The 24869-nt window shown below is 37.0% G+C and overlaps 1 protein-coding gene across 2 annotated transcripts in view; it reads right to left on the reverse strand.

Annotated features, from left to right (window-relative positions):
* The window catches only part of Btk29A (tyrosine-protein kinase Btk29A), a 666915-nt gene that overhangs the window by 510995 nt on the left and 131051 nt on the right, over nt 1-24869 (reverse strand). For both annotated transcript variants that reach the window (XM_067094352.1, XM_067094353.1), the window contains exons 3-4: nt 17394-17589; nt 14178-14312 (exon numbers count right to left, since the gene is read on the reverse strand). In XM_067094352.1, the coding sequence (XP_066950453.1) occupies nt 14178-14312; nt 17394-17589 (331 nt within the window). The remainder of the gene's footprint in view (nt 1-14177; nt 14313-17393; nt 17590-24869) is intronic.

Here is a 24869-nt window from a genome sequence, read left to right on the forward strand (position 1 = left end):
AAATCCTAGCGATTTCAGTGTTTCAATGTTTCAAGTAATTAAAACGATGAAGTTCTAATTTGAAGTTCATTTCTGGATATTAATTAAGGCTGCTTCGTCATGAAAACCTATCCTTAAAAACAACAACGCAACATTATGGTTTCATAAAAAAAAAAAACTATATGATGGTCGCATTTTCTTCAACTTCTTCACTTGAAGATTCCATCGGCTTCCTCATTTGCTCATCAAATTAAAGGGCTGACGTCAAGATGTACTTATTGCCAGATACTGCCAAGCTACCCATACACCAACACTGATTTCCATCTTCACCCATATTTTGTGTCAAGTTGTCATGATCGCTCTCTCTTTCTCCTGAATTTTAACTATTTATTCATATTACACAAACCTTCTACTGAATACTGTCCTTTGTTTTTCATGATTCTTACATATGTAATTGTCAATTTTCGTGTCTACTCTCTCCCTCTCTCTCAATACATTACTAATACCGCTGTTTGGAGCATACCAGAGAAATTTTGTGCAGCAAAATTTACAGGCTTTCTTCACAACCTACAGCGTCCGATTGCACATTTTCAAGCCATGCAAAATATACTGTACATAACGACAGCTAATTAACGCAATGTTTAGTGGACACCTGACAAACTATCTTCCATCAAGAAAAACTTCATTAGTGCTACTTTTAGTTTTCTGTAAAAGAAAACTATTATGCCGGCTCTGTCCGTCCGTCCGCACTTTATTCTGTCTGCACTTTTTCTGTCCGTCTCAGATCTTAAAAACTACCATGGTTAGAGGGCTGCAAATTGGTGAGTTGATCATCCACCCCCAATCATCAAACACAACAAATTGCAGCCCTATAGCATCAATAGTTTTTATTTTATTTAAGGTTAAAGTTAGCCATAATCGTGCTTCTAGCAACGGTATAGGATAGGCCACCACCGGGTCGTGGTTAAAGTGTCATAGGCCGCGGCTCACACAGCATTACACCGAGACCACCGAAAGATAGATCTATTTTCGGTGGCCTTGATTATATGTTGTAGCGGCTGTACAGAAAACTCGACTGCGCCGAAGAAATTTCGGCGCATTTTTTACTTGTTTAATGTATTTCACGGCTGTAATTACCCCCAAAACCGTACATCTATTCATAAAACTGTGGAAGGCTAATACATGGTAATCTAATTTCTCCCCAACTCAGAATTCTGGAACACTAATGATCGAATTATGGAAATTTCGGTGTTTTTGTTATCAAGTATGAAGGGCGAGAGAATAACAACTTAGAAGTTCTGTAACTTTTAGACATTGCATGGCATGTTAAGTTTATTTTCCTTTGTTTTCTTTATGCTTATGATTTCATGTCTTAATTAACATGGCTCATCACTTTGTAATCACGCAAACAACTTCAGTTTTCTTGTTCTCCACTTGTCGCATATTTTTTGGCTCCTCCGACTTTACCCTCATTTTAACATACTAAGTGAAAATGAATACTTCGTTTTAACATACTAAGTGAAAATGAATACATACTAACACTTTATACTTGAAAATTTACACCTTTCTCAGTGATTATTCGGCATATCAGTATTAAATTCAACGCTTGACTTTTATCTTCTTATGCACACAAAACAAATCTCTGTTATTGTAAACGAATAAAAAAAAAAGTCACGAAATCTCCACCTCGTTTCAATCAGTTCCCTGAAATTAAAATTTCCCAAAATGCATTAGTATTGCCAGTGAGCTGGCTTCTATTAAATAATTTTGTTAACAAATCCAAGGAACCACACAAAATCATTCGAACTTTCATAGAGCTCAAGATCATCCTTACAAAATTAGGCCAAACAATGTATACCTTTGGTGGGCTATCCAGGGGACCCAGCGGCCTTTAAAGACCCAGCAGTCTAGGTTAGGTTAGGATGCATCCCTTTAGTTCAATCAATAACCTACATCGCTCTAGTTCAGGTCAAGTCAAATGAGGGAGGAATAGGGAACTCAGCCATGTTGGACCTGGCATCCCATTGTTGCTTATAGTACTGTATATATTCCTGTGTTTCAATCGATGGTTTATGACAATGGACCCTCGAACAGCGAGGATGCAGCATCCTATGTTAGGTTAAATTTAAGTATAGCTTAGTTTTACCAGACCACTGAGCTGATTAACAGCTCTCCTAGGGCTGGCCCGAAGGATTAGACTTATTTCACGTGGCTAAGAACCAATTGGTTACTTAGCAACGGGAACTACAGCTTATTGTGGAATCCGAACCACATTACAGCGAGAAATGAATTTGTATCACCAGAAATAAATTCCTCTAATTCTTCATTGGCCGGCCGGAGACTCGAACTCGGGCCTAGCGAGTGCTAGCTCACAACTCTACCGACTCACCCAACGAGGAACTCCTATGTTAGGTTGGGTTCAGTTGTTAGGGTAGCAGGCATCCCTGTATTTCACTCTAAAATGTAAGGTGCTCTGCTACTTAAAGCACTTTAGGTCAGGTTATGTTAAGGAATCTGGGCAGGTAGGTCCCAGCACCCAAGGCAAAGTTGGGTTACAGATGGTCAGATTAAGATGTAGGCTATCCCTGTAATTGCCCGTAACACATCTTCAAACTCTAGGTATATATAAATTTTTCTTGATTACCGATGCAAATACATCATCCATTTCCTGTTGGTGCAAATCACTAGTTATGGGTTTTCTCCCACCCAAAAACCTCGGTTTTCCACTGGATGAAAATGGCATAATTAGTTAAAATATCCAAATCAAATACCCCACAAGATAAACAATCAGGAAAATAGTTCATGCGTTTGGCAAGAAACCAAAACTGTTACTTAATTACCTTAAAAACGAATTGTTACTTAATTACCTTAAAAACGAACTGTTACTTAATTAACTTAAAAACAAACAAAATACAGGTTGGTGGTTTTAACATCTTGACATTAATACAGGAAGTGGTAACGGAGCCAGCAAGGGATGAGTGGTACAATTGTCAGTTTAACGATCTATTCACCACCAAAGACATATTTTCCTTGAATAGCGCAACACCTCCATAATTTTAGTTCATTTAGTTTATATGAATACGATCTCCAAACAACACTCCAATAACTAAATGATAGATTACTCGACAACTCAATAGAGATAATGACTTGAGTGCAGTGATGGAAAGCCATCTCCCTATCATGAATATTATATGGAACCAAATGAGCACAGCTGATTCCAAATTAGACAATGAATACAAATTAGGAAAATTATTGCTCGTGCTGTGTATACGTAAGTTGACACCAACCTTTCTTTTGTTTACAATTCGGCCTTCAAACATCGACGTACGTGGGAGCATGGAAGGTACACTCACGCAAGTTGCACGATAAAGAAAACGTCTTGCCCAAAATTTTTCAGCACAGACTTAAGTATCCGACACTATGGCGATAGAGGGGCAGGGGATCCTACACAAATAACTGCTGATAAACATTGGTTATTCGAATGTTCATCACATTTCCCCAAATAGTGTCCAGCAAGTCTGGCACAAATCAATATGCCAAGTTATTATTGGTCTGTTCATAACAGATCCAAATAGTGGCGACATCTGGCAGTCGAAGCACAATATGGCGTCTTTGGTAGGCTTTTGATGCTCATGGGTTGGAATTTGGAGACATGCTTTCAAGTCCATCCTCCTTCCATCCTTCCTTCCTTCTTTCTCTCTCTCTAACCGCCCCCCCCCCACCATTTCACTTCATCTATTCCTTCCCTGTCCGTTTCATTTCCTTCATTTCCCTAGGAGTCATAGTAGTTCTTCATTGGAGGGGTGGGTAGAGCTCTCGGCTAGCAAGCTGTTGGCCCATCGTTCGACTCTCCGACCGGCCAATGAAGAATTACAGGAATTTACTTCTGGTGATAGAAATTCATTTCTCGTCATAATGTGGTTCGAATTCCACAATAGGTTGTAGGTCCCGTTGCTAGGTAACCAAATGGTTCTTAGCCACATAAAATAAGTCTATTCCTTCGGGCCAGCCCTAGAAGAGCTATTAATCAGCTCAGTGGTCTGGTTAAACTAAGATATACTTAACTTTTGTTTAAAATTCGGCCTTCAAACAACGACGTCCGCGGGAGAGCATGTAAGGTGCATTCACACAGGTTGCACAATAAAGAAAACGTCTTACCCCAAAAATTTTCAGCACAGACTTAAATATCCGACACTATGGCGACAGAAGGCCAGGGGATCCTACACAAATAACTGCTGATAAGCATTGGTCATTCGAATATTCATCGCATTTCCCCAAATAGTGTCCAGCAAGTCTGGCACAAATCAATATGCCAAGTTATCACTGGTCTGTTCATAACAGATCCAAACAGTGGCGACATCTGGCAGTCGAAGCACAATATGACGTCTTTGGTACGCTTTTGATGCTCATGGGTTGGAATTTGGAGACATGCTTTCAAGTCCATCCCTGCTTCCATCTCTCTCTCTCTCTCTCTCTCTCTCTCTCTCTCAGTTCCTCGTTGGGAGAGTGGGTTCCGTTCTCACCTAGCACTCTGCTGGCCGCGAGTTCGAATCTCCGACCGATCAATGAAGAAAAAGAGGAATTTATTTCTGGTGATAGAAATTCATTTCTCGCTATAATGTGGTTCGGATTCCACAATAAGCTGTAGGTCCCGTTGCTAGGTAAACCATTGGTTCTTAGCCACGTAAAATAAATCTAATCCTTCGGCCAGCCCTAGGAGAGCTGTTAATCAGCTCAGTGGTCTGGTTAAACTAAGGTATACTTTTTTTTCGGGGTCAGAGTAGCACAGCGGCATCAATAGCTTGAAATTCCAAACATCAGTTCACTGCTTGAAATTGATCCAAATATCAATTCGAGCATAATTCTTTGATAGCTTTTCACTTCCATGCTAACTTACCACCCCGGTAAGCTATGGCCATTTTTTTTTTTTTTTTGCTTATTTTTTCTGTGAGGGGCACATAAATCTACCTGCTGACTTCCATTCACATTTACTAATTCGAAGAAATTATATTTGTCTGAATCTTTTTTTTTATAATTTCATACTTCTAATTGACAACACATCCATCCGAGTAATGACGTTATATAACACAAATCTGGCTAAACCCCAAGTAACAGTACAAATTTTACATTAAATATACCAGCACTAATAAAACGGCAGCAGTAACAATTCTACTGAAAATTACATGCAATTGAGAACTTTAAATTTCACTAAAACTGTTGCTGAACGTACAATACATCTCATGATAATTATTCCATAATACCTCTGATTCACATCTACAAAGTTCTAATCTTATGTAAGATAATGAAACGAGTAAAATGCTATACGGATTTATTATTTTCTTCTTTGGCGTCTATGGTGTACGGCCACATTATTTCCAGTTACTAGAAGAATAAACTATACTTCTAAAAAAATAAATCCATTGTTGTGTCATATCCGCAAATAAAAAAATTAATTAACTCAATGAAAGATGATTCATGCAATAATATATGCTCTTATTTGATGACGTCATTCAACAGACACACTGTATCCTTGCTAAAAATCCTTTATTTTATAATATCCTATATGTCCATGCTACTCAAGTGATGCATTTTTCTCGTTATCATTTCAGCACGACGTTAACTTTTATATATCAATACGAGATGTTCATTGCATGGTCTTATGATCGATTTTCTTAATGTGTTGAATAATAATAATATTTTGCAGTATAACTCTCCAGTATACAATTCCGTTTTGCAGTAAAGCTCTTCAGTACACAATTCCGTATACCAAAATGAATTTTTATTCAATTTTATCAATGGATATCGCTACATTTTACTATTATTATAACAATTAGTTTTATCATTCTTTTCTGTTTTTCTATAACAACAAAACAGTTTCACTATTTCACATATTATCGACAAAAGATTAAAATTCAACTTTAAAGCACAAAATATTATCATATTAAAATCACTGAAATTCAATTTCCATGGTTCTACAATCCTTCCCTCGTGAATCCCACTTCAAATCAAGTTGAGAAAGAGTGTATAGGACTTCTTACAAAAATCCAAAAGTCAAAGTTCCATCAGCATCATACGTTTTTATGCCGAGATTTGGACTTTTTTGTCCTGAAGGACATTCGTCTGACCATTCATTTGACGGGTATGTTTTACACTACAAGCCCCCGCTTTACCACCTAATCTGGTTTCTGGTTGATGATGTCACTATCAAAATCTGGGCTTATCAGAAAAACCATGCAACTCAAAAGTTTATACTAGAGTGACGTTCATAACGTTCGCGTTGACGTTAGGGTTTCTGGCTACAAATCAAGATTTTGTTACAAATCCAAGCCTCTCGTGGAAGATTTGAAGTTCTACGCTAAAAGGACTGTATTTTGGTTTGGGGCTTTGGGGAGAAGCTATTGCTTTCGACACAGCCCAAGAAATATGTGGAAGACCAGGCTTTTTGACCAAGCGTCAGGAAACCAGCCTGTGCTTCTTTTCGTAGAGTGAAGTGGAACATTTTTCCTGGTCCACCCCTATCCTCTACTTCGTTCTGGGTTCCGGGTGTAAGAAACTATAATTGACAGTTAGCGTCGTTTGAGGTCTTGTCACTTTTCCAGTTCGCGTTAGTATCAACACTGAAATTGTCAAAACGAAACAAGCAGTAATCAGCAACATTCAGTAAAGAAAAGTTATCAATTAAGCTCTTTTTTCATCAGAGCTGTTATAATTTGAGATCCTACTTACTTTTCTGTTATCATTTTTTAAAATAAATTTCCACGAACTTGACGCTATGTCTTCATCTTACCTTGAATGTGTTACAACAACAACTACAAAAATTCACTTTCGTACATATTCACAAACAATGACCATCCGTGTACCTATTTATATGTAGTTTCATTTTAACTGAAAATTATATTTCTTGATCGCTGATCTATTTCTTGATCGCTGATCACCTAATTGTCGACAGAGAATAAAGTTTTAAGAAGGACAGTATGAGTCATACGGCAGGACAGAGTTACAAATGAAACCATAAGTGAAATGACTAAAGTTCCAGATGCAGATGACATAATAATGAAAGGGAGATGGCTCGAAGGGCAGGACATCCGTCGCACAACTAATCGGAGAATAGTAGGTGATGATAGCGTCAGCTGGGCTCCTGTGGGCACCTGAAGAGTTGGAAGACCCAGACTTGCTTGGATGAGAACTACGAGAAGGGAGGTTGGACAAGAGCGGAGAACTGTGGAAGACGAAGCAGAGGAAAGACGTATGTGGCGGAATTTCAAAGTTACTTGGTATCATGCGGTAATGGAGGCGACGAAGATGACAAACATAAACCATCAGCCATTGCCAAAACTTCAGTTCCCGGAGGTTAGCCAAATAGTTTTGCTCGCGTGAGTCGGTTGATCCCTCGTTTCAAAAGTGATGCCATCAATCCGTTCCGCCGAGATAATCCCCATATATCCATCCAGCCTAAAGCCCAACAACTACAAACAAGATTGGAACATGTGTAAACGCACAAAACTTAGTACGAAATACATAAAATAAATTAAATGCCAAATAATTAAATAGATTTACAAAAAATAAAAACACTCATGATAAGATTGAAATGTACTCTAACATATTTCTTCCATAAAATAATTCACACAAAAATAAGATGAATGAGGAAACAAGAAGCATAAAAAGCATAAAAATTCCACTATAGGATAAATGCACAAGCTTCACAAACAGTCAAATATATGTACTAAAGCAAACCATAATTTTTCCTAAGAATATATAGAATTCGTAAAAATTACTTGATACCAGTAACTCACCTCACCTGTATTCGGAGTTTCCCTTCTAATAAACTTTCTTATTATAACAACTTCTAATGAGTGTCCAGTATATTTCGCACTTTCATTTCTCTGTAGTCTACCACGCAAAAAATGCTACACAAAACCATTCCTGGTTAAAATTAAATATTCAATTGGGATTAATTTCTTCGCTATACAATCACTCATTTTCACAAAACAAGGCTTTGACCGACAATACCAGAAAACGTACAACATACTCTTGAAACTCAATCAAGACAAAGCAGTGTTTTACTGTACTAATCATCCAAATATATATAATATTTCAATGATGGTTATTTAGCATAAAAATTACGTGAGCATTATCACTAAACGATCTAAAATCTACAAATAAACAGACCATTTCGGATGAAACTGATACTTATAAAACTGTCATTAACTTTACAACACTCCACAATGAATCCAGCGAAAAAAACTCAAAAGAAATGAACATTCCATGACGCTAAACTCAAACAATTATCGTAAATTCAACGCAAAATAGGAAATAAGAACTAACGCTTTTCACAACGTGGGTTCCAGGAAAACTGCACGCGATTCCCAAATTCAAGCAAATGCTCTCATTATCCAATCTCAGGGCAATATTTACACTAACAGCTACAATCCGGAGTAGCACAGGAAAATATGTCGTTTTTAAGGAGCAAAAAGTTAATGGAAACGAGAGAGAGAGAGAGAGAGAGAGAGAGAGAGAGAGAGAGAGAGAGAGAGAGAGAGAGAGAAATGCTTGAACTGAAAACGATTCTTATTACCTTCTAATGAGAAAAGTAATATATACTTATGTTAGACATTTGAAACGAACTCTAAAACACGGTAACTTCAAGCTAAAGGGACTATTTAATTCTCTATACGCGTATGCATATATATGTACGGAGTTTGTGTGTTTGTATATATATACTGTATGTATGTATGTGTATATATATATATATATATATATATATATATATATATATATATATATATATATATATATATATATATATATATATCATATATTTATATATATACAGTATATATATAATATACATACACAACACGCACGCACATACACTTAATAAATACATATATTACACACACACACACACACACACACACACACACACACACATATATATATATATATATATATATATATATATATATATATATATATATATATATATATATATATATATATATATATATATATATATATATATATATATGATATGTTTTTTATCACATCACCGTGATTCATATTCAGTCAGTAAGCTACAAACGTCCTTCCAATATCAATTCGCTCCGAGGTAGAGCGAATTGATATTAAAGGACGTTTGTAGCTTACTGATTATATATATATATATATATATATATATATATATATATATATATATATATATATATATATATATATATATATATATATATATATATAACGTTGGCGTTGGTATAAAAATGAATAAGAGTGATATGATGGGGTTCGGTCACGTTAAAAAAAGTGCAAAACATTTCGACGTGCTCGCGGGTATAAAGGCAAGAAGACCTACGAAAGGTTAAAGTAAATGTTTTGAAATCGTGAACGCAGTATAGGAAGGAAGAGCGAATGAGCATGAAAGCTGGATTGAGTGTCGAAGTGTGTTGGAAGTTCGACGTAATGCTGGTGAACCGTATGTGGTAGTTGTTTTTCCTGTATGTGGTAGTTGTTTTTCTCGTATGTGGTAGTTGTTTTTCCCGTATGTGGTAGTTGTCCTTCTCTAGAACCAACCACTGTTAATGGTAAAAATTCACTGTACCTTAGGCATAACTTGCATCCAATGGGCATCATAAATGGCATTCCCAAGGTATAGTGAATTCCAAATCAATCGATATTTGTGACTGAATATCCGTGAATGAAAGAAAATTAGTCGAGTAAATGTGACAATTTCAGATATGTATACATTTATATTTTTATTTATATACTATATATATATATATATTTATATATATATATATATATATATATATATATATATATATATATATATATATATATATATATGTTTATTATACACACACACACACACATATATATATATATATATATATATATATATATATATATATATATATATATATATATATATATATATGCATGCGTGTGTGTGTGTAAACCAGCAAATCAAAACCCTTTACGAAGCAAATTAAATATAGAATATACCACAGATGAACACATGCACAGAATCGACGGAAAGGGCAAACTTACACGACAATTCTTGACCAAACCTGAAGGACCTCAGACAAGAATAAAGAAGGAAAAATTGGGCTTAACCCCAAAAGAATGTATAAACTCCACTCTTTAAGAAGGGACGGGACAGTAGGAACCAAGGAAAACGCAAGGGAGAATGCCGGCGCCCATAACCTATGTATCCTTATTACAGAGAGACTCGAAAGTATCAAACGCCCGTATCTTCGAAGCAAACATACGTAACCATAAACTTCCGAAGCCCTGAGCCGCCCAAAATAAAGGTTAATAACGAGGGGGCATTAAAGACACCCACCCATTCGGAGGATAAGTGAAAGCACCGCAGTGGGGAGGGAGATGGAGGAAAGAATAGCCATTGGGAGCTCTTCTCCAAAGCCGCTGCCCGCAAAAAGAGCGGATTTTCCCAACAATGGCGAGCTGGGGAGGCAGGCGCAAGACACGGGAGGCTGCCAGGCTCTAATGGGTGAATGGAAGGTCTCGTAACCATTAAGGGCTCCCTTTATTAGCTCCACTGCACAACAGGGGTTTAACAAAATATTTTCATTTGCAGTTTGCTGATAGTGTTCAGAGCGATGCGAAATACAAATAAAAAATGGTCAACATATACGTTTAATAACACTAAAACGGCAAAATATGCAATTAAAAAATGGTCAACATATACGCTTAATAACAATGAATAAAACGCAACGGCAAAATATAGTCAAATAAAAATAAAATGGTAAACCAAAACAAATTATCAAAATGAGATCTAATCAAATTATTTTTAAATCCATTTAAAAAGCATTTCCTTGGTTCTAGGCTTTCCATCATATTCAATGAACCATCTATCCAGCCGATGCAATAATCTGTGAGTCAAGAATTGTACACAAAAAAGCACACTGAGTCTGTATACCAAAGGGTCAGAGTAATATTTGAAGAGATGTAAAGAACGTCCGCGTGACTCAGTAAGGAGATAACGCGCCAGACAAGGGATGCAGATTGAATGCGACGTATTTCCTTCCTAACTGGTCTTATACTGCCTATGATGCAACAAGTGGGTTTCAATGAAGAGAGACGAAATCCAATGAAACGATGACGTTACATGACAGACCAAAGTTCTTAGGTATTAATGTCTCCAACAAAACACTAACTTGAGTGCATTTTACCAATACCCGTTACAAAAATAGTATACTTAAACCTGTAAATTAAATAAAAAGGCTAATATAAAAAGGGACGATTTTAAGTACACCAGCATTACTCGTAATTAATAAATAAAACCAGTTCAGGATTCCGTGAATTCAATGAACTCGACTCTAACACCGAATCATTCTAAGGTAAAGCCCACTGTATCTAATGAAACGCTGATGGAAACGCAATGGGACTTGTCAATGAACGTGGATGTGAACGGCCTGCTATCCTTCCTCGCTGACGGAAACAACCTACCTCCACTCTCCCTGCAGCGCTAATGCAATCAACGCGCAGTCCGAGTTTGATTGCAATCTATCAGGTAATGGATTACAAGTCTCCGTATTCATTACTACCTCGCAACGTGTCTTTAATTAAACATAATATTACTCAGACATCTGGTCAGAACAAGTGGGAATTTCTTACTTTATCGCTATCTGGAAGTACGTTCTATCTACTGTCATGAAAACGAACACAGGAGAGAGAGAGAGAGAGAGAGAGAGAGAGAGAGAGAGAGAGAGAGAGAGAGAGAGAGAGAATATTGTAATTCCTGACTGATGGTAGGAAGAGGAAGGGAGAAAGTGTCTTAACTCTACGCTAACCGCCCACATAATTTCACAACGTACCAGTTTTCTGTTTATATTAGGGTAGACATAAATATTCCTTGGGTCCCACCGCATTTCTAAGAAAAGTATTACAACTCATACACAATACATAATTACACCCAAACAATGGAAAGAAATAGGATTAAAATCATATGTATACACATTTTCTCCATTACATATATGCGTACAATCATTTTTACACAAGCAATTTATATAATTTATATATATATATATATATATACATATATATATATATATATATATATATATATATATATATATATAAATATATATATATATAAATCATTGGCGTGTATATTAATGTTTATAAATAATTTGTTTGTAAATACACCTTTGCCGCACCCATTTTTCCATAAGTGAAAAATAAACATAACAAGGACAAAAAAGACAAACAAAAAATACCACTCTAACAAAATTCAAGAGTGATTTGGTACAATAAAATGTATATGTGTGTCAGAGAGAGCGAGAGAGAGAGAGAGAGAGAGAGAGAGAGAGAGAGAGATGTGTGTGTGTGTGTGTGTGTGTGTGTGTGTGTGTGTGTGTGAGAGAGAAAGAGAGAGAGATTCTCTGCTATTCCCGCCAGAATAAGAACGGGTACGGAAATGCCCGGTTTGGAAGTACAGAGGAAGAAGTAATGACCAAAATAACCCGGAATCTATTTCGGACCCAACAATGGGAGGAAAAAAATAAAAAGGGTGTACCTACCTTCGTATCCTGCTGCAACCTCCTCCTGCCTCTCGACTGAAGCACAAAAAGCGTTTAGAAGAAAGAGTAAGACCTTAAGGATCCGTGGTCCGAAAAGGGAAGAGGTCTCGCGAGTACACACTTTGGGGGGGGAGGTCTCCCGTCCACCCAGTCCACCCCGCTGTCCCAAACAAACAGAAACAGAGTATTTATGGCGGAATGAGTACACAACTCCCGCCAGTACCCGCCGGGTACTCTGGACTTTCTTCTCAAGATTTGTACTTTCTTGAGACCAATCGTAGTTCAAAAAACACCTCACAATACTACACTCATATGAAGAAGAAAAAAAGTTAAGTATACCTTAGTTTAACCAGACCACTGAGCTGATTAACAGCTCTCTTAGGGCTGGCCCGAAGGATTAGACTTACTTTACGTGGCTAAGAACCAATTGGTTACCTAGCAATGGGACCTACAGCTCATTGTGGAATCCAAACCACATTATACCGAGAAATGAATTTCTTTCACCAGAAATAAATTCCTCTAATTCTTCATTGGTCAGGCGGAGTGTTAGCCGAGAACTCTACCGACTCGTTCAACGAGGAACTACTCATATGGAGAGAGCAAACGTTATTTGATTACTTTATGTTTGCTTACGTTTGCCTAATATGCCCGTACACGATTATCGTAAGCTAGCAAAAACTGTGAACAAAAATAAATGTTCTCATATTTCTTACCCTTTGCAGGTAAATGTATTACCAATAATTCTTGTTTAGTATATCTGATAAAGAATTCCAAATGCTGAGCCTAAAATGCTCCAAATGTGGTTAAAATTTTACTTTTCAGCCATTCAGCGCTTAGACGGTGAAAAGATGGAGCTGGAGTGGTTGGACAGCAAGATACAGAGATCCAGATAATAAGGGAGATGAAGTAGAGGAATCTAAAGGTGGAAATGAGAGAAAACCAGGCATCTTCACTAAGATTTAATGGTAAGAGTTTGGACAGCAAGATTGAAGACATGGAGCGGGAATGGAATAGCACAGAGGGGAGAATTTATGCCAAAGGCCAATCGCTGGTATCTATGGGGTCATTCAGCGCTGAAACGGAGACTGACAGTAAGAAGGTTTGAAAGATGTAACAGGAGAAGAACTCGCAATTGCATTATGAATCAATTGTTAGAGAGGGTGGAAAGTCAGATGGAAGAGAATATGAAGCAGGAATGGAGGTAAAGTAAAAGGCTAAAAAAGTGAGCGAAGCTTGGGGCCGAAGGGACGCTGCAAACACCGTTTGGTAATGCTTACAGTGCACCACGTGAGGTACAATGATAGAACCAACCCGCTACAGTGTGTGTGTGTGTGCACGTAATTGTGCAAATGATACCACCCATATAAACAAGTAAGAAAAAAATGCCAGACGCACGATCATGGCTAACTTTAACCTTAAATAAAAAACAAAAAGTACTGAGGCTAGAGGGATGCAATTTGGTATGTTTGATGATTGGAGGGTGGACGATCAACATAACAATTTGCAGCCCTCTAGCCTCAGTAGTTTTTTAAGATCTGAGGGCGGATGGACATACAAGAAGCCATCTCAATAAAGCAGACACGAACACATGTGCTCAATAAGGCATCTAAATACACCCTATGCATGGGAGAGAGAACAAAGCCAGTCTACTGTACTCACCTACTGGATTATTGTTGGTCCAAGTCACTCTGGTACAGGCGGAGACGTCCTTTCCCCCTTTGCAGCAAGTCCACTGATTTCCTTTTATGCAGCCGTTGTGGTAGTGGTCGCTCAAGCACGGGTTCTGAGCAACTACTGCAAGACGACAAGAAGAACGTGTCAGATGTTGCTACTGACTTTATTGACTAGAAACAGATAAATCAACAAAGCTTAATTTATTAATTGATCTGTTTTTCTAATACCTGATATCCTCTTTCTGCATTTCCCATTGCCTTCTGTTACTTCTTTCGAATGAACACCATATTCTTTGGCCTTGTTCCTTGAATAGGGTTCATGTTCGTTAATAATAATAATAATAATAATAATAATAATAATAATAATAATAATAATAATAATAATAATAATAATAATAATAATAATAATTAATATTATTATTATTATAATTTATCTTATATAGTGTCTTTTCTATCCTCCCTTATGATTCCTTTTCAGGCTCAGCGATGTTAGTCAGTAACTGGCCGATATTCATGTTGGAAAAAGGACAGTGCGGAATATTAGTCTTTATTACGAACGATTTCTGATTTATTATTATTCCGCACTGTCCTTTCAACATTATTATTATTACTACTGATTTTTTGTGATCTCTCTTGTTGTAAATTATACTTTCAAACACGTAAATGAAGGACAAAAAACAACTGAGCCACAGGAAATTGCAGATATAAAAATAAAATTAATGCATACAGTACCTTTGAAAAATAATTAAAAGGGCAATAAAACATGGCAATTCAAGGACACATTAAAATATACATTTATATACTGGGACTGAAGAAATCGACAAACGCCTAATGCTATTTGATAACTTTTAAGCAACGTAAGAGTTATAAAGCATATTGTCTGTACCTTTGATTATAGATAAATAGGGCAATAAAATATATATATATCATAGGACACATTAAAATATACATTTATATACTGGGACTGAAGAAATCGACAAACGCCTAATGCTATTTGATACCTTTTAAGCAACGTAAGAGTTATAAAGCATATTGTATATATATATATATATATATATATATATATATATATATATATATATATATATATATATATATATATAACCCTGCCTTGTTTTTATATTCTTTGGAGGTTCTTCACACCTCCACCTACTTGCAGGATGCCAGGTAGGAGATATCTTTTCACAAGCTCCTTTTGCCCTTTCTGACAAACTCAACTCACCCATTTCTCTCCAGGCTGGAACTGTCTGTTGACAGGTTACTAATTCATTTTGAGTTTTGTAACCTACTCGAATGTTTGGCGAGGATGGAAGAATGTGTAATAATTTCAGTGTTGTTTGATGTGTACAAAACGACATGTGTGTGTGTTTAGAGGACATGCCAATATCTGCACTGTATGTATGGGCTGCACTGTACTTTTATGTGATGGCAAAAGGAAAGTGCCATAACTAGACCAATGAGTCCTATTTAAGTTTATCTAGCCAGGTTTAGAAGGCTCCTATTACTTGCGGATATGGACCGTATTTTGGAAATAGCTATTTGAGGCCACAGCCTAATTGGCAAAAATATGCAGTGATGTCCAGTGTGGATAATTAAGGCACTTATCAGAGTAAATCAAAGAAATTTAAAGGGAAACTTAGCTAAATGCAGTTAGCACCCAAAGAGAGGCTAGTTGTGACGTAAACTATGACCAGACGTAATAGCAGGGTTCCCAGTAGTATGTTAATGATTGTAGAAAAACACAAATATTTGACCATCTTGTACAATAAGCAATACCTTGAGTAGGATATGCGATAATTATCGAAATCCTATTTTCCCTATTTCCATCGAAAGTTCTTCACTTATGGTCTGCTCAAAACGCAAGACCCTGATTCACACAAGGCTGGCTTCATCTTAAACAAACAGCAGCATATCCTTTTACATAATTTTACATTACAATAATTGCTTTTTTATTTCATATTTCCTTCAATTTCAATAAAGGTCAGTATAATCAATGGATTACTGGATTATAAAATTTAGGGCATAGCCCAAGCGCTTGGACTGAGTTAAGAATTTCATTCAGCACTACAACGTAGTTATGATTAAATGAAATATATAATCAAAATAACTGAAAATTGAAAGAATGAGTAACTTCAAAAACCGGGAATATAGAGACTCACTGATAACCACTCAACAACCCTACATCAAACATTAGTGTCAGTTCCAAGTAAATGAATCAAGCGTATAAAAACAACAAAACTGACACAGAGCCACACAAATAAAATAATGAAAGGGGAGTAGTGTGCTCTGCCAAGCATTGTGGATTTATTATTGGACTGATCACACATGAAGGAGGCTAAGGTTAGAACACCTGCGTTAGGTTTCATTCATTTAGCAGGACTAAGCAGGTACACGTGAACCGGAACTTTTGAAGCACCAGAAACTTCAGGGTAACGATGGTCGTTTTCACTGAGAGTGTTACAGTAAGACTTGGTGCATATTTAAGTTGAAGGGAACGTGAATTGCGCCATGGAACTGTATTACACAATTAATATTCTCATTTGATGCACATTCCCTTAATGTACTCTACTTAGAGACATGACTCATCAAAGAGAGAGAGAGAGAGAGAGAGAGAGAGAGAGAGAGAGAGAGAGAGAGAGAGAGAGAGAGAGAGAGAGAGTATGCAGGGTAGGTGTTTGAGTGTGTGAAACAATATAAGAATTCCATATACTATACTATTACTACTATACTATTACTACTACCCCAACGTTTGAGTCTTCATTCATAAAGTATATGGGCAAGGTGTCTAATAAAGTACGTAGTATCACAGTATCAGTGAGTGGGAGGGCCTTTAGTAATGACGTTTTACTAGCCTCTATATACGAGCCTGATAGATTTAGCTAAGTTTCCCTTTAAATTTCTTTCATTTACTCTGACAAGTGCCTTAATCATCAACATTAGACATCACTGCACATTTCTGCCAATTAGGTTGTGGCTTCAAATAGCTATTTCCAAAATACGATCCATATACGATGTTTTGGTAAGATTGTATCGACGAAAATCAATTAGACATGGCCCTGAAATGCACAGTAGTACCCTAGAAGAAGCCGAAGGGCTAACGTAATTCTAAGGCAAGTACCCTGTCAAAAGAACCTCAGCAGTGGTCCAAATGAGGCTGAACAAATACCCAATGAACACGAAACTAGGAGAGGCGCTCACTCACATCTACGTAAGTGGTCCAACCACTGGTCGCGTTCCTGTGAGGTAGCAGCGGCAATGTACAGGACAATCTGCTCGTTCTCCTCCGAGTTGTAGCAAAGCTGGAAGACCCAATCGCGGTGGAAGACCTCCGTGTCGACACACTCCACAGCCACCACCTGAGAGAGCTTCACGCGGCCACGCTCTTTCCGCCTGCCACTCTGCAAATACCAAATACTGTATATTAATAGTTATTTCCACGTAAAAGTAAGTAAACTGATAACTTACTTTCCTAATACAGAACACTTTCCTTTCATCTATCACTGTAAATAAAAAAATATATAAACGAATCATCATGGACATAGAGGTATCTCTAAAAAAAACACAAAGTGGAGAATAGATATATTTGAGAAATCTAAATACAGTTTTGGAGCGTAAAGCTCCATCTTCTGTGTGGGAGAGAGAGCGAGAGCATGTGGATTTCTCAAATATACTTGTTCTCCAATTCGTGTTATTTTTTTTATAGGTTTCAAAGTTCGATACTGATCTTTTATCAACATACAGTACATGTATTATTCAAGAAGTATAAATGCAAAAATAAAATAAGTGGCCAGGCAATTTAAAAAGTGTATTAAAAATCTTAAATAATAATCACCTTCAGTAACTAAATACAAAAAGTATACATGCCCTACATTTACTACAGTGCAAAATACAAAAAACAATAAAATACAAACATTAAACAAATAAAAAAAGAGACTAATAAATAAAGAGGACCATTCAATCCGTCTACCATTACGTAAAATAGTAAATAGCCCCTAAATATAAAATAAACAGTTCCTTTACCTAAAATGTATTAAATTAATAAAATATGGTGATATAAATAAAACTGTACAACTCTGCTTGAAATACAATCAACACAAATAAATCAGTAAGTATGCAAAGTAAATCAATGAGCACAGTAACCGTTTGCAATCATGGCTTAACAACAGCTGAAGACATTGATAATTGTCAGTTATCAGAGGCCGGGAAACACGAGAGGTAAACGAAGCTTATGATAATTTTCTTACCATATGAGGTACGGGAAACGACTTAAGGGACATGGAATGGCATGGAATGGAATATACCATTTCAAAGGCCAAGCACTAGGACCTCTGAGGTCATTCAGCGCTGAAAGGGAAATTGCAAAAACGTTTTAAAGGTGTAACAGAAGGAAAACCTCGCAGTTGCGCTACGAAACAACTGCTAGGAGAGAGTGGAAAGTAAGGTGGAAGAAAGAGAATACGAACGGAGGTACAGTAAAAAGAATGAAAGGGGTTGCAGCTAGGGGCCGAAGGGACGCTGCAAAGAACCTAATTAAGGCCTAGATTGCACAGCGTGAGCTCCACTGACGGCACTACCACTCCTCTCCCCACAAACTTCCACATTACGTGGAATAAGCAGTTAGATGAGGTTTAGAATACCTGTTCCACCTATCTTCATCTACCCTTAATATTTTCTATTCGTGTTTGCTCACTTTCTACAGTTCTTTCAAAAATTCAACCCCAGATTCAGCCACCTAATAGTCAAAACCAGTCCTGACGCACTCAGGTTCTTTGCAGCGTCCCTTTGCCCTCAGTTACAGTGCTTTCCGCCTTTATATTTCATCCGTTCCTTTTGATGATCAACTTTAACTTTACCTTACTCCTATTTTCACCTTCTCAATCTAACCTTATAAGAGTCTATAAATGACTTGACATTCTCGATGATAATAATAATAATAATAATAATAATAATAATAATAATAATAATAATAATAATAATAATAATAATAATAATAATAATACATTTTACAAAGTTTTGTATAATCAATCTATCTATCTATATATCTATCTATCTATCTATATATATATATGTGTGTGTGTGTGTGTGTGTAAGTATGTATACATATGCAAACGTTGTAAAATTTTATTACCACATAAGACCAATGCATAAATATATTTACATATATTGTATATATATATTTACATATATATATATATATATATATATATATATATATATATATATATGTATATATATATATTTATATATATATATACAATTTGTATGTATACAATATAAATTTTGTTCCTATGAACCAATAAAATTCACATATACATGTGCATATAATATGTATATTCTCATCATCATCGCCTCCAATGCCGTGCAACACAAAGATTCTCAGCACAATTCTGGCAACCGGGTCTTCCTTGTGGTCTCTTCCACATATCTCCACTTATCTCCAGCTACTCGCCTCTTAGTTCACATCCAAGTAGGTCTGGACCAAGATCTAGAGAGTATACCTTGGTCTGGACCATCCAAATCCCCTGGTACCTATACAAGGCCAACATACGAATCTTCCATCTATTCTTCTACGATATATAAACAATTATAGTCGTCACAACACCAACCTGTGGATGCTGGTTTCGAATTATACTGAATAATGCAGATCTGGATAGAATCTCGAGTTGGTCAACGAGACCAATTTCTTTCCTATCCTCCCCCCTCAACCCCCCACTTCCTCATCAGTGTCAGAATCATAATGTTGCAGTGGCATTCGTTGAAGGACCACATCACTCGCTTGGTTAAGCTTGCTAATACGCAGATCTGCCTTTTTAGGTACTGTACCATACATCCCTTTTCAGAGGCCTCTTAACGCTTTCACATCTAGGGAGATCTTTTACGTTTTTAACTTGGATTCTTTTCAGTCCCGTTGTAATGCTGCCGCCCTTTTACTTGTGATCGTAATATAATTTTTCGGAGTCTACTGTGTCGAGGTTCCGAACGTGAGGGTTAAATTAACAGCTCGATTAGTCTTCCCTGTGTGTGTGTGTGTGTGTGTGTGTTTAACTTTCCTGAACCACTTAGGCTAAAGTACTTTTTACAGCAAAGAGCGATCGTCATTTACAAGTCCATTAGCAATCATGCTCGTCTCGATCTCCCAGTACACACACAAACACACGCACACACACACACACACCAAATTCCTCGCCACATTACCGTTAACAAAACAGCCGAAATGGTGAAAAACCACCTTTATATCATGCCGCGTCACTTGAGACGGAAGAACGCTCAGGCGTCTCCGTCTCTCAGCTCCATATCCTGCACAATATTCCTAGCCTTGGGAGCAACAGCGCCTCGCCAGTCTCTTCTCCAAAGCTGCATCTTCAATAAATGCCAGATTGCACACGGCGCAATTTCGCTGAAGGTGCACAGGGACGTGGAAGGGAGGAAGTCAGGAGTATCACACAAGGAAAAGGAAATGGTAAGCGGAGAGATGATGATATGGGCGTGTGAAATGGAAGTGAAGAGAAGAAATTTAGTTTAGAAACAAGGAGGGAGGATAAACAAGGTACAAAATAAGGAAGGCAGGATATAAAAAGAAAGATGGGTTGATGAAAATAAAATACTAAGTTACGGAGGGATGAAAACACCCAGTTATAGAAGTAAACTACGAAGAGTAGGGGTGGAAAAGAGCAAAGGTAAAAATAGGGTACGGTAAAAGAAGCCCCGACGTTGACTGGATTACAAAAGAAAGGAGGGTACCTGAAGAGAAACCAATGAAAGGGCCAGAAGACAAAAATTCAGAACAAAGAAGACCAAAGAAAATAGAAAGTTTGCACGTGAGAAGAAAACATCAGAGCGGGGTAACTTACACTTTTACAGCCTCAGACTAATTGAAAAAGAAACAAATAATTAAATACAAAGAAGAGAAGGAAACCAGTGGCAGCGACCGAGAGCATGATGATATGAGCGACGGATGAGAGGCCTCGAAACATTCCCTCCCTTCTAAGGGGCACAGAGACAAGGGAGATAGGAGGGCGCTCTCAGGGGGGTTAGCAGCTAGAATAGGGCAATGGGGAAGGGGGATTTGGGGCTCAGCATCCCATGCACGAACAATGAAACAACAAACTTCAAGACTACACAGATCCATTAGCTTGATGAATCCAAGCCGCTGAAGAGGGGATGGAATGAAGGGGGGGGGGAAGAGAGGATGTAGAGCCTTCCTATACACTGAATGTGAATAGATGAAAAAATGAAGAATCGCAAAAATGAACGCAAATGTAAAAATCACCGAAGAAAGGCTTTGAAAGTAAAGCTAAAACAAAAAAATTACTGTTCCGATGATGCTCAAAATTTGCACACCGATACTCCGTATCGAAAGTGGATTTTTTTTTTCTTGTAAGCGCATATCCGGTATCCGCTTTTCAACAGCCTATGCGTGTCCTGTATAGGCTTTGTGATTATTTGCAGGCATGCCGTAGCGTATCTTGTCTGTGAACGAAATACAATTTTTGTTCCTGTACCTGATGAACTTCGTGTATTCCTTTTCTTCATAAAATAATTGAAGTTATGCAGGTATCACCTATTACATATATAGATTATCTTAGCAGTAAATAATTTTTTATGGCTAAGTCTGCTATTTTATATGTTCTGAATGAGCAGCAGCTGCGCTTTTCATATTCCCTCTCGGCAAGGAAGATATTCGCTAACTTTTGAAATCTGAAAATAACAGTTCAAGATTACCTAATTTCCCATAAATATGTCTCAGAATTTGTTTGAACTTTTCATTCTTTTTAGAGGAGGGATCTATCACCTCCCATTTTTCAGCCTTCAGACTATCAACCTCTTCCTCAAGATAAGCACATGTTATGAGATGTATGAAACCGACAATCTTTAGTTCACACAATAACGTTTTTGCCGAGAAATAATTCCTCCCGACAATTTCGTTGGTGTCTCGAAATATTCTGGTCTTTACTTCGTTTGCTAGCCACTTGTTTCTGTGTTCTACTTCTTCCCATGGATTTCCAGCTAAAAGTCAACACGATATTCGTTCAAAGCACAAGCAAATACATCAGAAAAACCACATTCCAACAGGGGTACGTCTTATCGTAACCTACCCTAAACCTAACCTAACCTAGAACACCAGATCCTAACTTAATCGGGAGAGGTTTGCGCTTTGAACCACTCTGTCCTCTCAATCTGAACTTACCCTCACGTCCATTAATCACAGAGGGATAAGTAGGGATGCACCCTAGTGACTTTACTTCATAAATTCGCAAAAATCTACGCCTGTCATCACTAGCATCTAAAAATATTTCTTAAAATGTCCTGAAATATCTGTTGCATTACTAATGAAAAATTCGCGGTATGTGCACTAGATAAATCTAAACATCGTGAGTATGATCGCTCTTTGGAATAAAACTGAAAGGTGTGTGTGTGTGTGTGTGTGTTTGTGTTTGTGTGAAAGTGAAAGTGAAAATTCAACCTTACTATATAGAAATTATGTGATGACACAGAATCCAATGAAAAAATAAGTTCGAATGAACCCTGTAGCTTTAAACTGTAATTAAATATGCACAAAAAAATGTTCTCTGCTGGGAAACTGGGGGCACTGGTAGCCTGTGCCGGAGTTGATGACGTGATTGGGTGAGTCACACGGGGCAGATGAATAAATCACAATTATGTTGGTGGAAAGACTGGCGAATTGTGACATAAAATGTGACTCTACTTTATAATTAAAAATAAATAAAAAATATTTGTAGATATAAGCATTATACTATCGGCATAGTGGCTCTTACTATATAGCGCAACGGGCAGCTTTCCAGTGTAGCCTAGTAACATCTCATATAACCTTAACCAAATCTGACTCGCGAAAGGAAAAACTCCGTTCTAAGATGTATGGAACGTTTTGTTAAAAAAAACGATACACTGGATGATATTGAATTTCAAAAGTTCAAGCGAAGATGGAAGCCATTACTACCCTAAAACAATTCTCGTTGTATTTTAATAATTTACTCACACTTTTATCTATTTATATTTTAATTTGTTGATGTCTTTTTCTTTTCTAATAACAGATCTCTTCTTCCTATATATCCCATTACCTTCTGTTATTCCTTTCTAATGAACACCATATTACTTGCATCTTTCATAACAACTATACCAACTTTCATCTTAAAAAGTGGTGTACTAATCCTTGCATTATTTTTAATTTGCGTAATGGAATCCAAGACACTAAAGTAACTTGAGCAAAGCTCTTACCATCTAATTAAACTTAACCGCAGTAGAATAGCATTAAAAGCAATCATTTATCAAACTGATTTCGGATTGGCTATGGTAATTTATACATAAAAACGAAACAATTCAATATGTTCTTTTTCCAAGAGCACTGCTCGCTTTCCAAGAGATAGCCTATGACGTCACGACACAAGATACTGCTCGTACGCATTTTTTTTAAGAAGAGGAATATTTGCACGTAAAAAGGCTAAAAATTCCGTAAGACGGTTACTGGTTTGAAAAATAACGAGCAATTATTTCTACTAAGATAAAAACAATTCCAAACATTTAGCATGAGCAGTAACTGGAACTGGAATTGGAACATAAAATATAGGCCAAAGGGATCCACGAGGTCATTCAGCGCTGAATGGACAATTGAGAGTAAAAAGGTTTTAAAAAAGGTACAACTGGTGGAAAACCGAGCAGTTTCACTATGAAACAATTGTTAGAAGAGGGTGGAAAGTAAGTTGGAAGAAAGATACAGCAAAAGGAATGGAAGGGGTGCAACTAGGGGCCACATGGACTGTGTAAAGAACCTTAAGTAATGCCTACAGTGCACGGCGTGAAGTGCTCTGATGGCACTAACCCCCTTTCGGTGACGAGCAGTAATGATCAGTGGGGTCATTCATTCATTCATTTAAACACGAACAACTCTCTACGCAAATATTTTCTTGAATAAATGAATGACTCTATCAAACATCAGCAGCTGCAAGAGCACGTGTCGTTTCGTTTGATTTCAAAGACACGTTTACTTGAGCACCTTTTAAACGAGACGAAAATTCAATCTCTGAACTATATGAGGCCATCAGTTTTTCTTTTACGCGTATATGGAAGGAGAGCGGGCGGGAGGGAGGGAGGGAGAGCGGAAAGGTAGAGAGTGTGTGAATCAAGAAAATGATGGGAAGGGGGGGTAGATATAGACAGAGGGTTTGAGACCCTGAGGCATCTACTTCCATCACAAGAGTATATAGGACTTGATCGATCTCAGGAGGCAGTAATCTACTTATTCTATTGTTCCTATCCATATATATATATATATATATATATATATATATATATATATATATATATATATATATATATATATATATATATATATAGTTAGTTAGTGTGGGAAATGTGTCCAACCTTTCCTTCTACACATTAACAATTTTTGTAATCATTCTATTGATTTGAGAAATTCTAGAGAAGTACTATTGTGTAAAGACATTGTAAAAGGAAATATTACAGAATCGAAAGTGATACAACCTAAGTCAGGCCGTATTTTTAATATTGGAAAATTCTATACAAACTGGATACCTAAGCTGTGAACAACATTGTTCTGCATTTCAAAATGATGTAACTTCTTTTTTTACCCGTTTTGCTTTTTTTTTTGGACCTTTTTATGACAAGAGCAATTTGTTTGACTGTGGACTGACTGCTTGTT

The sequence above is a fragment of the Macrobrachium rosenbergii genome, chromosome 50, assembly GCF_040412425.1.
Source record: "Macrobrachium rosenbergii isolate ZJJX-2024 chromosome 50, ASM4041242v1, whole genome shotgun sequence".
Classification (NCBI taxonomy): domain Eukaryota; kingdom Metazoa; phylum Arthropoda; class Malacostraca; order Decapoda; family Palaemonidae; genus Macrobrachium; species Macrobrachium rosenbergii.